At 47.2% G+C, this 16,539-nt stretch overlaps 1 protein-coding gene across 2 annotated transcripts in view; it reads right to left on the bottom strand.

Moving 5' to 3' along the window:
- VPS52 (vacuolar protein sorting 52 homolog (S. cerevisiae)) overlaps positions 1–16,514 on the bottom strand; it is a 22,784-nt gene extending 6,270 nt beyond the window's left edge. The window contains exons 1-17 of one of the 2 annotated variants that reach the window (XM_011945490.1): positions 16,137–16,514; positions 15,073–15,157; positions 14,873–14,925; positions 14,618–14,693; positions 14,364–14,431; positions 13,885–14,060; positions 13,376–13,526; positions 12,985–13,085; positions 12,742–12,874; positions 12,559–12,616; positions 12,065–12,198; positions 11,443–11,598; positions 9,341–9,459; positions 8,940–9,063; positions 8,577–8,672; positions 8,341–8,448; positions 7,739–7,804 (exon numbers count right to left, since the gene is read on the bottom strand). In XM_011945490.1, the coding sequence (XP_011800880.1) occupies positions 7,739–7,804; positions 8,341–8,448; positions 8,577–8,672; positions 8,940–9,063; positions 9,341–9,459; positions 11,443–11,598; positions 12,065–12,198; positions 12,559–12,616; positions 12,742–12,874; positions 12,985–13,085; positions 13,376–13,526; positions 13,885–14,060; positions 14,364–14,431; positions 14,618–14,693; positions 14,873–14,925; positions 15,073–15,157; positions 16,137–16,226 (1,794 nt within the window). In that variant the 5' untranslated portion in view covers positions 16,227–16,514. Of the gene's footprint in view, positions 1–7,738; positions 7,805–8,340; positions 8,449–8,576; positions 8,673–8,939; positions 9,064–9,340; positions 9,460–11,442; positions 11,599–12,064; positions 12,199–12,558; positions 12,617–12,741; positions 12,875–12,984; positions 13,086–13,375; positions 13,527–13,884; positions 14,061–14,363; positions 14,432–14,617; positions 14,694–14,872; positions 14,926–15,072; positions 15,158–15,693 lie in introns of both variants that reach the window. The other variant, XM_011945491.1, reaches the window with a different exon arrangement.
- Positions 16,515–16,539: the final 25 nt, after the last annotated feature.

Here is a 16,539-nt window from a genome sequence, read left to right as displayed (position 1 = left end):
TTGCAGTGAGCTGAGATCCGGCCACTGCACTCCAGCCCGGGCGACAGAGCAAGACTCCGTCTCAAAAAAAAAAAGGCAAGTGTGGTGCTGTGTGCCTCTAGTCTTAACTACTCAGTAGGCTGAGACAGGAGGAGCGCTTGAGCCCAGGAGTTCAAGGCTGCAGTGAGCTATGATTGTGCCACTGCACTCCAACGTGTCTCAAAAAAAAAAAAGATAGGGAGCCCATGATCATGGATAGGAGGTTTCAATATCATAAAGTATCAATTCTTCCAAATTAATCTATAAACAATGTAATTCTAATCAAAATCATTAAAGACTTTTTAAAATGTGAAAACTTTTCGAGACCAGCCTGGCCAACATGGTGAAATCCCATCTCTACTAAAAATATAAAAATTAGCTGGGCGTGGTGGCACATGCCTGTAATCCTAGCTACTCAGGAGGCTGAGACAGGAGAATCACTTGAACCCAGGAGACAGAGGTTTCAGTGAGCTGAGATTGTGGCGCTGCACTCCAGCCTGGGTGACAGAGTGAGACTCTATCAAAAAAAAAAAAAACAGAAAGAAAAAGAAAAGATTTTCTATAAATGGTTCTGGGCCAACCATACACATAAAAAAAATGAAATAGATCCCTACCTCACATCATACACAAAAATTAATTCCAAGTAAATTTCAGACTTAAAGGTAACAACAAAAATTTTATATATATATTTGCTTATTCTCTAATTTTATTATTATATTTTTTGAGACAAGGTCTCACTCTGTTGCCCAGGCTGGAGTGCAGCAGCGCAAACAGGGCTCACTGCAGCCTCGACCTCCCAGGCTCAAGTGATCCTCCCACCTCAGCTACCTGAGTAGCGCAGACTACAGGTGTGTGCCACTATGCTAGGCTTTTTTTTTTTTTTTTAATTTTTTTGTAGAGATGAGGTCTCACTATACTGTCTAGGCTGGTCTCGAGCTCCTGGCTTCAAGCAATCTTCCTGCCTTGGCCTCCCAAAGTGCTGGGATTACAGTCTTCAGCCACTGCACCCAGCCAAAATTTTACAATATTAAGGAGAAAATATAGTATAATATTTTTCTGGCCTTGGAGTAATAAGGAATTTCTTTTTTTTTTTTTTTTGAGACGGAGTCTCACTCTGTCACCAGTCTGGAGTGCAGTGGCACAATCTTGGCTCACTGCAACCTCCACCTCCCTGGTTCAAGTGATTCTCCTGCCTCAGCCTCATGAGTAGCTGGGACTACAGGTGCGCGCCACCATGCCCAACTAATTTTTTTGTGTTTTTACTTAAGACAGGGTTTCACCATGTTGGCCAGGATGGTCTCGATCCCTTGACCTCATAATCCAGCCCCACTCGGCCTCCCAAAGTGCTGAGATTACAGGCATGAGCCACAGGTGAGGTGGATAGTGGCTGTAAGCCCAGCACTTTGGGAGGCTGATGCAGGAAGATCACTTGAGGCCAGGAGTTTGAGACCAGTCTGGGCAACATAGTGAGACTCTGTCTCTACAAAACAACAACAACAACAAAAATTAGCTGGGCATGTGGCACACACCTGTAGACCCAGTTACTTCGGAGGCTGAGGCAGGAGGGTTGCCTGAGCCCAGCAGGTTGAGGCTACAGTGAGACATGATCACACTACTACATTCCAGCTTGGGTGACAGAGCAAGACTGTTACTAAAAACAAAGACATAAAAATGAAGGACAGATAAATTCAATCACATTAAAATTTTAAATTTCTTTCATCAAAAAGCAACATTAAAAAAACAAAGGTTGGACACGGTGGCTCATGCCTGTAATCCCAGCACTTTGGGAGGCTGAAGTGGATGGATCACCTGAGGTCAGGAATTCAAGACTGGCCTGGCCAACATGGCAAAACCCCATCTCTACTAAATATACAAAAATTAGCCGGGTATGGTAGCACGCGCCTGTAATCCCAGCTACTCAGGAGGCTGAGACAGGATAACTGCTTGAAGCCGGGAGGCGGAGGTTGCAGTGAGCCGAGATCATGCCATTGCACTCCAGCCTGGGCAACAAGAGTGAAACTCCGTCTGAAAAAAAAAAAGAGGTGCAAGGATCTCTTGAGCCCAGGTGACTGGGCAACATAGAAAGACCCTCATCGCACAAAAAAAAAAAAAAAAAAGGTAAAAAGATACATACTAAAAGATAATCTGTAGCCTATACATAATCAACAAGATTAGTATGTACATGATACAAAGAACTCTTATAAATCAAAAAATAGCAGCAGACTTATTTTTTTCTTTATTTTTTGAGAAAGTCATGCTCTGTAACTGAGGCTGGAGTACAGTGGCATAATCTTGACTCACTGCAACCTTCACCTCCCAGGTTCACCGCCCTTGAGGAGCTGGGACTACAGGCATGTGCCACCATGCCTGGTTAATTTTTGTACTTCTAGTAGAGACAGGGTTCTGCCATGTTGGCCAGGCTGGTCTTGAATTACTGGCCTCAACTGATCCATCTGCCTCAGCCTCCCAAAGTGCTGGGATTACAGGTGTGAGCCACCATGCCCAGCCACAACCCGATGTTTAAAAGGTCAAATGCTATGACAGCCATTCTACAGAAAAAAAAAAAATGGTATAGTTGTGGTGATGCTTCTCACACAGGGCACCAGCTGCGAGGAGTCTGGCCTTTGCAGACCCCTGACCCGGCGACGGATGAATGAAGTACACTGACAAAGACATTCTGCTTTGCCAGTCCAGCTGAGTGTGTCCAGGCTGCTTACAGACTCCCTGTAGAGTACTGTAAACAGTTGCGATGGCGGCCCTGACCAGCTAGTGAGACTCGCATTTACTCAGTAAAGATTAATTGACAAAGACTTAAGTCAACACCACTACAGGGTAACTGACACTGTGGACTTCCTGAGTAGAAAGCAGTTAAGCACCTGCGGTACATGAAAGGTTAGTCTTAAGACCACATGAGTAAACAAGCTATCTGGATAACTTCCCCACGTTCCTTTATTATTACTCTAATTTATTCAACTAAAGGTAAAGATCAGGTCACCTTCAACCATATCTATTACCGAAGTTATGCAAACTCTCAGGCCTTCGAAGAGGGTTTGTGGCTATCATAACTAACATTTTTCCCACCAGCCTGACTGAACCCCTACATATAGTTACTAAACATTTGAAATGATACTCAGTGTTATTAGTAATCAGGAAATTACAAATAAAGACCCACTGAAATACAGGTTGAGTATCCCTAATCCAATAATCTAAAATCCAAAATGCTCTAAAATTCGGAAGTTTTTGAGTATCAACATGATGCTCAAAGGTAATGCTCTTTGGAGCATCTCAGATTTCAGATTTTCAGACTACAGATGCTAACCAGTAAAAGTAATGAAAGTAATCCAAAATCCAAAAAAACTCAAAATCTGAAACATTTCTGATCCCAAGCATCTTTAGCAGCATCTCTGGTCTCTAAAAAAAAAAAGAAAAAAATAGCAAAGATCTGATAATACCACATGTTGGAGAAAATGTGGCTCAGAGGGAATTCTTACATATTGCTGGTGAGAAGGAACTACTTAGGAAAACAATTTATCATTGTCTTATAAAGACTAATACTGCATATCTTATAAACAGCAAGACTACTGTCCTAGGTTTATACCCAAGAGAAACTTCTGATGAAGATAATCAGTATCTATGTGTGCTAAAAGACATGATTATTCATAAAAATGCTCTGGAAACAATCCATTTATAGAATATGTTTAATCACACAAGTTATATAGGCAGTGAAAAAAAATGAGCTATAGCCATATGCAGTAACATGACAATATTAGAAAAATTATGCATGAAAAAAATCCTGTGATTCTGGGGATTTTTGTTTTGCTGTTTGAGACAGGGTCTTGCTGTGTTGCCAAGGATAGACTACAATGGCATGATCATAGCTTGCCGTAACCTCAAACTCCTGGATTTCAAGTGGTCCTCTCGCCTTTGTCTCCCATATAGCTAGAATTACAGGTGCGCACCACCATGCCTGGCTTTTTTTTTTGCCTTGCTGTTTTCTTGCCTTGTCTGATCAGTGTTTATATCATTAAAAAATAAAACAACCCAGTGCAGTGGCTGTTTTGTTTTTTAATGATATAAACACCCATGAACACACCACACAATCCAAGAAGTAGCAGCTTGGCAAAAGCCACCATCAAACTATGAAATCCTCCTGAAACCATCCCTGTGCCTCTCATGCACAGGTACTCGTTGATCTAAACGTTGCATTTATTGTACTCCTGCTTTTTTCCCCCTTTTGTGTGTGTGTTCTTGCTTTTAAAAGTAGAGCTATATATATGCCAAAACAAAAATTCATTCCGTTTTTCAGTGTCATTAAAATTACAGAATCTGGGCCGGGTGCAGGGGCTCATGCCTGTAATCCCAGCACTTTGGGAGGATAAGGTGGGTGAATCACCTGAGGTGAGGAGTTCACGACCAGCCTGGCCAACATGGTGAAACCCCATCTCTACTAAAAATACAAAAATTAGCCGGGCATGGTGGCACGCACCTGTAGTCCCAGCTACTCAGAGGCTGAGGCAGGAGAATCACTTAACCTGGGAGGCAGAGGTTGCAGTGAGCCGAGATCATATCGCTGCACTCCAGTGTGGGAGACAGAGAGAGACTCCATCTTTTTTTTTTTTTTTTTGAGACGGAGTCTCGCTCTGTCGCCGGGACTGGAGTGCAGTGGCCAGATCTCAGCTCACTGCAAGCCCCGCCTCCTGGCTTTTACGCCATTCTCCTGCCTCAGCCTCCCGCGTAGCTGGGACTACAGGCGCCCGCCACCTCGCCCGGCTAGTTTTTTGTATTTTTTTAGTAGAGACGGGGTTTCACCATGTTAGCCAGGATGGTCTCGATCTCCTGACCTCGTGATCCGCCCGTCTCGGCCTCCCAAAGTGCTGGGATTACAGGCTTGAGCCACTGCACCCGGCCAAGACTCCATCTTTAAAAAAACAAACAAACAAAAAAAACCCAAAAGAATCATTAGATTTTTCACTTGAGGGCAGTAATCCAAGAACAGTCCAGGCAACATGGCACGACACTGTCTTTACAAAATTAAAAAATTAGCCCACACACACCTACAGTAAATTCATTTTTGATAAAAGTGCCAAGAACATACACTGGGGAAAAGATAGTCTCTTGGTCAGGCACGGTGGCTCATGCCTGTAATCCCAGCACTTGGGAGGCCAAGGCGGGAGGATCACTTGAAGTCAGGAGTTCAAGACAAGCCTGGCCAACATGGTGAAACCCCACCTCTACTAAAAATACAAAAACTAGCCCGGCGTGGTGGCAGGCATCTGTAATCCCAACTATTCAGGAGGCCAAGGCAGGAGAATCACTTGAACCAAGGAGGCGGAGGTTGCAGTAAGCCAATACTGCGCCACTGCACTCCAGCCTAGGTGACAGAGCAAGACTCTGTCTGAGGGGAAAAAAAAGAAAAGAGATAGTCTCTTCAATAAATGGTGCTGGGAAAACTGGCTATCCATTACACAGAAGAATAAAACTATACCCCTATCTCTCGCCACATATGAAAACCAATTCAAATGGATTAAAAACTTAAATCTAAGACCAAACTATGAAACTACTACAAGAAAACACTGGGGAAAATCTCCAAGACATTGGTCTGGGCAAAAATTTCTTGAGCCATACCCCACAAGCACAGGCAACCAAAGCAAAAATGGCCAAATGGAATCACATCAAATTAAAAAGCTTCTGAACAGCTGGGCACAGTGGCTCACACCTGTAATCCCAGCACTTCGGGAGATGGAGGTGGGTGGATCACCTGAGGTCAGGAGTTTGAGACCAGCCTGACCAACATGGTGAAACCCCATCCCTACTAAAAATACAAAATTAGCCAGGCATGGTGGCACATGCCTGTAATCCCAGCTACTCGGGACGCTGAGGCAGGAAAATTGCTTGAACCTAGGAGGCAGAGGTTGCGGTGAGCCAAGATCTCACCATCGCACTCCGGCCTGGGCAACAAGAACTAAACTCCGTCTCCAAAAAAAAAAAAAAAAAGCTTCTGCACACACAGCAAAAGAAACAACAAAGTGAAGAGACAACGAATATTTGCAAACTACCCATCTGCCAAGGGATTCATAACCAGCATATATAAGGGGCTCAAACAACACTACATGACAAAGTCTAATAATCCTATTAAAAAATGGGCAAAAGATTTGAATAGACATTTTTCAAAAGAATACAAATGGCAAACAAGCATATATGAAAAGGGGCTCACCATCACTATCATCAGAGAAATGCAAATTAAAACTACCGTGATGGCCGGGCGCGGTGGCTCAAGCCTGTAATCCCAGCACTTTGGGAGGCCGAGGCGGGCGGATCACGAGGTCAGGAGATCGAGACCATCCTGGCTAACATGGTGAAACCCCATCTCTACTAAAAAAAATACAAAAAACTAGCCAGGCGAGGTGGTGGGCGCCTGTGGTCCCAGCTACTCCGGAGGCTGAGGCAGGAGAATGGCGTAAACCCGGGAGGCGGAGCTTGCAGTGAGCTGAGATCTGGCCACTGCACTCCAGCCTGGGCGACAGAGCGAGACTCCGTCTCAAAAAAAAAAAAAACTACAGTGAGATCTCATCTCACTCTAGTCAGAATGGCTTTTATCCGAAAGACAGGCAATAACAATGCTGGCAAGGATGTGGAGAAAAGGGAAACCTTATACACTGTTGGTGGGAATGTAAATTAGTACAAACACTTTGGAGAACGGTTTGAAGGTTGCTCAGAAAACTAAAAGTAGAGCTACCATATGATCCAGCAATCCCACTGCTGGGTACATACCCAAAAGAAAGGAAATCAATACATTGAAGAGGTATCTGCACCCCATGTTTGTTGCAGTATTGTTCACAATAGCTAAGATTTGAAAGCAACCTAAGTGTCCATCAGCAGATGAATGGGTAAAGAAAATGTGGGACATGTACACAATGGAGCACTATTCAGCCATAAAAAAGAATGAGACTCAGTCATTTGCAACAACACGCATAGAATTGGAGATCATTATATTAAGTGAAGTAAGCCAGGCACAGAAAGACAAATGTCATGTGTTCTCACTTATTTGTGGGATCTAAAAATCAAAACAATTGAACTCATGTACTCATGTACGAAGAGAGTAGAAGGATGGCTACCAGAGGCTGGGAAGGCTAGTGGAAGGCTGGGGAGGAGGTGGGGATGATTAATGGGTACAAACAAAAATAGGAAGAATGAATAAGACCTACTATTTGACAGCACAACAGGGTGACTATAGTCAATTATAACTTAATTGTACATTTTAAAATAACTTAGAGTATAACTGGATTGTTTATAACACAAAGGATAAGTGCTTGAGGGGATGGATAAAGAAAAAAATAAAATTCATTCTAATAGAAAATTAGCTAGGCATGGTGGCTCATGCCTGTGGTCCCAGCTACCCAGGGGCTAAGGTGGGAGGATCGCTTAAGCCCAGGCTGTCGAGGCTGCAGTGAGCCATGTTCATGCCACTGCACTCCAGCCTGGGTGACAGAGTGAGACTCTGCCTCAAAAAAGAAAAAAAAAAAAAAAAAAGCAAAACCAAAGACAAAATAAAATAAAGTAGACCAATAATGACAGTATGTTATGAATCAAGAGTTACAGTAATTCCGTGTACCTGAGGTCCATTATGCCACTCCCTACACACACACACACATACACACAAACACACAGGAGCTGAAAACAGCACACAAAGCTGTCCCTTCCCTCTTCCCCACACCCCTACCTGTGTCCGAGCATTGAGCAGCTGCTGGAAGCTCTCAACCTCTTTGCTGTCATCTGCAGCCCGCTCCTAAGGGAAGACAAAGGGAAATGTCAAGTTTGGGGAAAGCAGTCCTTCACTTCAGGATGTCCCCTTCATTCCACACTTATTGTACTAAGCTGGACACTGTGCCAGACTCCAAGAGTAAAACGCTGAACAAGACAGGCATCATCTCGGCGGGGCGCGGTGGCTCAAGCCTGTAATCCCAGCACTTTGGGAGGCCGAGACGGGCGGATCACGAGGTCAGGAGATCGAGACCATCCTGACTAACACGGTGAAACCCCGTCTCTACTGAAAAATACAAAAAACTAGCCGGGCGACGTGGCGGACGCCTGTAGTCCCAGCTACTCGGGAGGCTGAGGCAGGAGAATGGCATAAACCCAGGAGGCGGAGCTTGCAGTGAGCTGAGATCCGGCCACTGCACTCCAGCCTGGGCGGCAGAGCGAGACTCCGTCTCAAAAAAAAAAAAAAAGACAGGCATCATCTCTGCCCTCACAGACCTAACAGAGCAGTGGGGGAAACCAAATTTTCTGGGTAGGAAGACAAGGAGAAGGAGCACCTATTACCATCAGCACACCCAGCATCATGTCATAGTTGTTGATCAGAAACACAAGCTGCTCCTTCCTTGAGGAGAACTCGGCTGCCACTCGAAGGACAAAATTCTCCACCTCCACCTGAAAAGGCAGAGAGGAAGAGGTGACACCAGAAAGCAAGGCCATCAGGACCCCCTCTGGCTCCTCCTCAGCCTCTACCCACTGGCAGCAGCCCTGCTGCTGGTAAGTCTCTCCTGTCTGACCCTTACCTGCAGCTGTCCCAGCAATTGCATGGTCCGTTCATTGGGAATTGTCTGGTTGATGCTGACAAGAGCAGAGGAGAACTCTGCATAGCGGCGTGTGATCTAGGACAGAGTGGGAAGGAAAATCACACCCACCTCCTGGCCCAACCACCACCACCTCCCAACTCCCTTGGTCAACCCGCCGCCATGTGATGTGACTCTACCTCCAGTCCCTCCTACCCACAGTGCACCCACCATGAGTTTTACCACCCTCCCAGAATGCCTGCTCATAGTGTGGCCCATGACACAACTGTGACCTTGGCCAACCCCCACAATGATGCTTAGAGCCCTGCCTTTCAAGAACCCTTTGTTACCCTTGCCCTCCCTCACATAGTGGGGCCGAGTATCCAAACCCCCTAGGCGCTGAGGGTCAGTGCTTCGGACGCTCTGGACATTCATCTCCAGGATCAGCTCAAACCGTGGCCATAGCAAGGCAAGCACCTGTTCCCAGTACCTGTGGGCTTAATCAGAATCTGAGGTCAGCCGGCAAGGAATGTTGGAGAGTGGGGCACCATTCAGTTTAATGGTCAATGCTTAGTTGTGGGAATGGGGGGGGGGGGGCAGTGGTTGGAGAAAGGTGAGTCAAAAAGCAGCAGTACTGCCTCTGAAGCAAATCAATAGGAATAAAGGTTGATGATACCAGATCAGTAGAAGTCTAAGGTTAGGGCAGAGTCATGCAAGACTAAGAGAGTTTGTGGCCTGTTGATCATCAAGGACTAGAATTCAGTGACCTGTCCAGAGCAGGAACATCCCTCTTTGCTGCAATGTTACGGAACCGGAGAACAATGTGGATACAAAGAAAAACAGCAATGGCATCGTAGCAGTCAGCTAGATAGGACTCCAGGTGTTTCTGTGTGATTGGGGAACAAGCAGAGGATTAAAAGAGAATGTCAGTTTGTTTTCCTCAATGACTATGAACAAACACATGTGTTTCTTTGGGGATGATGCACTGGATAGGACAGAAGGGAGAGATGTAAAATGCAACTGCCTCCTGCTTTCCTGTCCACTGCCACACGGGTGGTCCTACTGCCTTGCCCACCAGGATCTATGTTTTGGGCTTTTTGTTGTTGTTGTTTTTTTGAGATGGAGTTTCGCTCGTCGCCCTCATCACCCAAGCTGGAATGCAGTGGCGCAATCGCGGCTCACTGCAACCTCCGTCTGCCTCCCAGGTTCAAGCGATTCTCCTGCCTTAGCCTCCTGAGTAGCTGGAATTACAGGCGCCTGCCACCACGCCCGACTAATTTTTGTATTTTTAGTAAAGATGGGGTTTCACCATGTTGGCCAAGCTGGTCTTGAACTCCTGACCTCAGATGATCCGCCCACCTCAGCCTCCTAAAGTGCTGGGATTACAGGTGTGAGCCACTGCACCAGGTGTTTTTGACTTTAGAGACAGGTTCTTGCTTTGTCACCTAGGCTAGATTGCAATGGTACAATCACAGTTCACTGCAGCCTCAAACATCTGGGCTCAAATGATGTTCCCACCTCAGCCTGCCAAGTAGCTGGGACCATGGGTGTGTACCACCATGCCTGGCTTATTTTTAAATTTTTTGTCAAGACAAGGTCTTGCCATGTTGCCCAGGCTGGTCTTGAACTCCTGGCCTCAAACAATCTTCCTGCCTTGGTCTCCCAAAGTACCGGGATTACAGGTGTAAACCACTGCACCTGGTCGCAGCAGGATCTATGATCACAAGCCTATCACAGCACAGTTCCAGGCTGAGATTGGGTCAAGGGTTTGGAGGACCCTCAGTTTTCACGTGCTACTGCCTGATTGTGGGGCAGCAGTAGGGGGAGTCTCAGGGACCCTACACTCTGAGGATTTCATGGGAAGTAACACTGTGACAAGTCTAAGTAACAAGGCTTAGACATTTTTTTCTGAGACGGAGTCTTGCTCTGTCACCCAGGCTGGAGTGCAGTGGCGCAGTCTTGGCTCACTGCAACCTCCTCCTCCTAGGTTCAAGCAATTCTCCTGCCTCAGCCTCCTGAGTAGCTAGGATTACAGGCTGCGCACGCCTGACTAATTTTTGTATTTTTAGTGGAGATGGGGTTTCACCATGTTGGTCAGGCTGGTCTCGAACTCACAGATCCTCCCGCCTCAGCCTCCCAAAGTGCTCGGATTACAGGCGTGAGCCACTGCGCCCAGCTTTTCTTTCTTTTTTTTTTTTTGAGACGGAGTCTCGCTCTGTCGCCCAGGCTGGAGTGCAGTGGCCGGATCTCAGCTCACTGCAAGCTCCGCCGTCCGGGTTTACGCCATTCTCCTGCCTCAGCCTCCCGAGTAGCTGGGACTACAGGCGCCCGCCACCTCGCCCGGCTAGATTTTTTTTTGTACTTTTTAGTAGAGACAGGGTTTCACCGTATTAGCCAGGATGGTCTCGATCTCCTGACCTCGTGATCCGCCCGTCTCGGCCTCCCAAAGTGCTGGGATTACAGGCTTGAGCCACCGCGCCTGGCCTTTTTTTGTTTTTTCTTTAGAGACAGGTCTCCCTCTGGAGTGCATGGCTCACTGCAGCCTTGACCTCCTGGGCTCAAGCAATCTTTCCACCTCAGCATCTCAAGTAGCTAGGACCACAGGCATACATCAACACACAGCCGGCTAATTTTTTATTTTTTATAGACAGGCCAGGCTGGTCTCAAACTCCTGAGCTCAGGCAATCCTACTGCCTCGGACTCCCAAAATGCTGGGATTATGGGTGTGCGCTACCGTGCCCAGCCAAGGCTTAGACATTTTAGAATGAGGTGATCCTGATTTCAGTTCTACCAGAGTCATGACCCCACTATGCTGCTGATAAAGACTGGGGACAAAGGTGTTGAATAGTACAGGAAATAGGAATCTTACCAGGGTCATGCTGAGTGTACGGCCCATGACAGCATGGAACAGGTCGTGTGCAGCCGGGCCAGACACAACAAAAAATTCACAGATGAAAAGGTATTCGCGGCAGGAATTGTCTAGGAGGGCGTAGTGCTGGCTGCGGAAGAGGGCCTCAAATGGATACTGGGAGAGGAGAAGAAACACAGAAGGGATGGACCCCAACACTGACTTCCCATGGATATGGCTGCAAAATCAGTAAACCTGGGTAATAAGAGCTGGGCAGACCCTTGGCATCCATCTAGGTCCAGGCTGTCAAAGAGCAAGCTGAATGGGCATTGAAAAGGTGGGGGAACATAGGGGTACAAAAAGGGCCTAGACCCACCTGCTGTTGCTACTCCTGCATCCACCTCAACACCTGCCTCTGACCACCATTCCCCTCATCCAGTCTCTCCCCTCTGCATGCCCTTAAGTCAATGGTTCCCAGCTCTTTTCACATCACAGCAGGCTGGAGTGATTGGAGAAGGCCACTCCCAAGTCTAAGGGGATTGAGACAGGGCCTGCAAATTGGGAAGCTCTGCCCTGAGGTCTGGCCTTTCCTCCCCCCATGCTGAGAGTCTCTTTCATGACTGAAGCTTGTTCCTCCTCATACCCTCTGCTCTCCACGCTGGGCTGTGTGAGGCACCAGGATGGGGGCCTCAAGTTCAGTGGGGGAGATGACAGAGCCGCGGGTTCCTAGTGTGAAAATGGTGTTCCTGCTGCGGAGTGATGGCTTTGAGAAGAATCGTAAGATGGGTCAGAGTCAGGGAACACAATGAGACCATAACTGGGCCCAAAGACTCACTATCTGCGGGGACCCCAGACAGCGAGACATGGCCTAGTCAGCCCTCTTTCCCAGTACTAGGGCCCCACGTGATGACATCTGTGAATGGACTTCAGGGTGTCTCCCCACCTCCTGCAATCATATGCAAAACTATGTGTCAAAATGATGTGTGCATCTTTCTTGGGAGGGAGGCTATAGCTTTCATCACATTCTAAAAGGTTTCAGTCCCATAGGAAAAGGTAAGGAGCAGTGCCTTGGTGGCTGCAGCCGAAAGTCCTCCCACTCTCAAGACCTGGCATGAGGGTTCCCCAGGACTAGGATATCTTTCTTCGCTGTATCTTCCACGCCCATTAGATCATCTTTCTCAGCAACTTCCTCATACTAAGAAAAGAGAAAAGAGAACTGATAACCGTCTCTTCCAATAACACAATAAAATATTCCTTGCCCAGGGATGTCCCCTCCTCCCAGTCCACGTGCCCAGGAATGCCTCTCCCTCCTGACCTTACCTGCACCTTCATGAGCCGCCCCAGGTAAGAGCGGTAGTAAGACAGGTAGATCTTGCTCAGCGTCTCCACGTATTCATCCCTGATTTCCTTTGCTGTTGCTCGTTCATTGCCCAGCAGAAACTGATAGAAGAACCTAGGAGGTCAGGAACATGTCAGTCTACCTGTCTCCCAGGACACCAGATGCCCACACTAGGCTGCTCAAAAGCTCAAAGGCCATCCCATGCACTTCCTTGGGGTTGTGACCTGTACTTCAGCAGGGCTGTCTGGGGGATCTGATAGTTGGTCATTGGTTTCCTGAAGGAATAAATCTTCTGGAGGATAAACTCACGGATCTTCATCACTGCCTAGATGTGGGGAAACAAGCACAGAGCATGAAGCTGCAACCTTTTTGCTGTATGAGAGGAATTGGGGGAAGCAACAAATGGTAAACATAGGTTAAAAAGTGGTGAATATGTCTTTGGTATTTCTCAAGATTTTCAGGGAAACCCAGAGAGGCAAGAATGGGGCTGCCCAGAAAAGGCAGGGTGAAGTTCTTGGAGACAGGCTACAGTGAGCTCTGCCAAGGAAATCCACAGTGAAGATCTTGGGAGGGCTGCTTCTAGTAGCCTCCAGGGTATACATCCCTACTTCCCACCTTGACCCGGAGCCGATCGAGCACGCCTCTGACATCCGCGCAGGCTGCAGTGCCTCTAGCTTCCTGCTCTCTGACTGCAGCTGCCTTGGCATCCAGCTCCTGTAGCTGCTCCAAGAACCTGGGCTCTGTCACTGGAGCCTCCAGAATTGCCCTGGGTAACAGGGAGGGGTGGGATAAGTTACAAGGGAAACCCAGACATCCCTAAACCAGACCCAGACCACACTCCTTACCTCCAGCCCCTATCATCTCTACCACCTTGCATTGTACCATATAGTCAGGACACATGTACAAAGTTTTCTATTCCTGGACCTTCCCACTATACACCTGATCTTACATCATTCTTAATCTTTGATGCCTAATGCATGCCTAAAGAAATGGTGGTTAACCTGGCTACTAATTTCTAAAAAGCACTTAATCTGGAGCCAGTAGACCCATATGGTAAATAGGGTAGGTCACCCCAGCCCATTCACCTGCTATGGACATTATGACCCTTCAAACCGGTAACTCACGTGACCAGAGCAGAAGGCACGACTAGACCATCAACAAGCTCCCCAAGTTTCCCCCGAACTGCCTGGCGATTTCGAAGTCGAATGTTCATGGCTCCTGACTGTTCCTGCAGTGTCCGGATCTCAGAGCTGATGGAGCTGAGGTCACTCTGAAAAGCTCCCAACATCTGCTCCATTCGCTGTAGGGAAGGTAGAAGATGTTGCTGGAGTGTTATAGGGTTTGTAGGGGATAAGTGGGCCACCAAAGCCTCTCTGTGAAGTCCTCAGTATTCATCAGTCCATGAGGGTGGCAGAGGATGAGATACCCCAGATTACCAGGAAATAACATTAAATATGGCAGCAATAACAAAAAAGGCTCCTGAAGTCATCTTGAAAATGACCCTAACTTGTCCCCATCTTAAGGCTGATGACCTAAAAATGGCACCAGAGTCCATGATCTAGTTCAGAGCAGCTATTAGGGGTCACAGTTCAGGATTACTAACCTCCAGGACAGCATCACAGGCTGTGATCTGGTTGTGCAGAGATGCTATATTCTCACTCTCTTGAATATCTGACCCACAAAAAGTCAAGGGGCCTCATGGTGAAAATAGGAGATCCTCAGATTTGTAGTACCTCTCCAATTGCTTTCTGAAGTGACAGAAACCTCAGAGATGTTGACCCCAGCTGGGACATCTGTACTACACACCACAAAATCCCCATATCAATAGCACCGCCCCATCCCTCTGCTGGAGGATACAATCCCGAATGGATTTCTGTTCAATCTGCTGTAGCTCCAGTTCAACTTGTTTTGAATAGTGACGGAGATCTACACCCTGGGAGGACATAAAGATGACAGGTCAGAAAAAAGTCTCAGTAAAGGGACACTGTAACAGAATCAGTGAAGGACCAAAGGGTCAGATACCAGGCTGATACAACAAAAGCAAGAGATTGTTGCTTTTCCTTTTGGGGGAGAGTAGATAGAAGGGCAGATTAGTATAGGGGAAATCCTCACCGTTTTAAGAGCTTCCTTTACTAACTCATCCTCCAGATTTGCCTGAATGTGAACTGGAAATAGAAGTTTATCGTAAGGGTTCAGCTCCACAGCTCCCTCTCCCCACACTGAGTATCTGCACACCAATCCCTACCTTATTCCTTCCAGCTCCCATGCCTCTCAGATTACAGGTACTGCACCCACTCCACGCCATCACTTACCATCCACTTCATCCAGGATGAACTCATCAGAAGTGATATCCAACTCCCCAAGTTGCAGTGATTCCTGGAGCCCAGCACCACCCGCCTGAAAAGGAGTAAGTTAATAGGAGTAGGATACGGTGAAAAACAGAAAGAAAAAATATAATTGGATATCCCCAGTCCTTCAAGTGAGAAGGAGGTGCTTTTACTGGGAGCCACAGGTACTGCTTTGAAAAATTCTAAGAGTCTCACATTGTACCCACTCTCCTATTTTGTGGTGATGGGTAAGGAATACAACAAGGAGTGAGACGATCCAATGAGACAGTGGAGGTAGCCCAGCATGGTGGCGGGCTCCTTGTAGTCCCAACTACTTAGAAGCTGAGACGGGAAGACTGTCTGAGGAGATCAGGAGTTCAAGGTCAACCTGGGTAACACAGGGAGACCCGTCTCAAGAAAAAAAAAAAAAAAAAGTAAAAGAAAAGACAGTGGAGATGACCTAATGAGGAAAGCTAGGAATTGCAGAGGATAGAGCTGAACTTGCAGTTAAATTTAGGACCCTCAGGCTCCTACGATCTTGGATGTTCTATCACACCTCTGGGGAACCCCAGGCTTTCTAGAAATGTCAAAATACATAGTGTTTACCTGCATGCGAGGTGCAATCTTAAACATACTCATTCATCTAATCCTAACGACGATGTATACAGTAGGTTCTATCTTCCTCACTTTATAGGTGTGAGAAATGATGGCACAGAAAAGCTGGTTAACTTGCCCAAGGGAACACAGCGTGTAAGTGGCAGAGATGGAATTAGAACCCCAGAGTCCATGTTCTTAACCTTTACACTATATTACTTCTTGACTCTACCCCAAAATGTGGAGCGAAGTTGAAATTGTGCCCCAGAATATAAGTTTCAGCCACCAGGGTCCCGCTCAGGGTCGGGTCTGATCACAGGGAAGGGTACGGGGAGTCAAACAGGTAATATCACGGGTAGCAGCCAAGTTCCCACCCTTGTGCCTAAACCCAGCTCAGGTCTTTCTGAAGCTAGGAGCACCGGGACTACGGAGGAGAAACAGTTCCGCGCTCTCACCAGCGGGCCCTCTTCCTCCTCCATGTCTGACGTCCCAGCCCGCAACACCAGTTCCCGAGCGGCAGCCGCCATAGTCGCAGCGGCGGCCATTCCCCGCAGCCTCACTTCCGGCAACTGTCAGGCCGGCGAGTCCGTTCCCCGGAATGGAGCTACAAGTCCCAAAAGGTCTTCCTCAGCGCGAAATCGTTCCCAGATATTTGAGTTAAATTGTTTGACTCCAGCTGTTCCCTTTCAGTTCTAACCACTTCACCCAACTCTAAACGGAAATGTGGAAGTCTGAAGCACAAACTAGCCCGGAACCTTCGCTGTTCTCATACCTATGAAGTTTACGAACTGTAAAGAAAAGCGCACCGGAAGTTGTGGTACCCAAGCCATACTCTCCTAAGTCCAGCCAGGTCAGGCT

The sequence above is a fragment of the Colobus angolensis genome, unplaced genomic scaffold (assembly GCF_000951035.1).
Source record: "Colobus angolensis palliatus isolate OR3802 unplaced genomic scaffold, Cang.pa_1.0 Scaffold24, whole genome shotgun sequence".
NCBI classification, from domain to species: domain Eukaryota; kingdom Metazoa; phylum Chordata; class Mammalia; order Primates; family Cercopithecidae; genus Colobus; species Colobus angolensis.
This window is presented reverse-complemented; position numbering and strand designations above follow the sequence as displayed.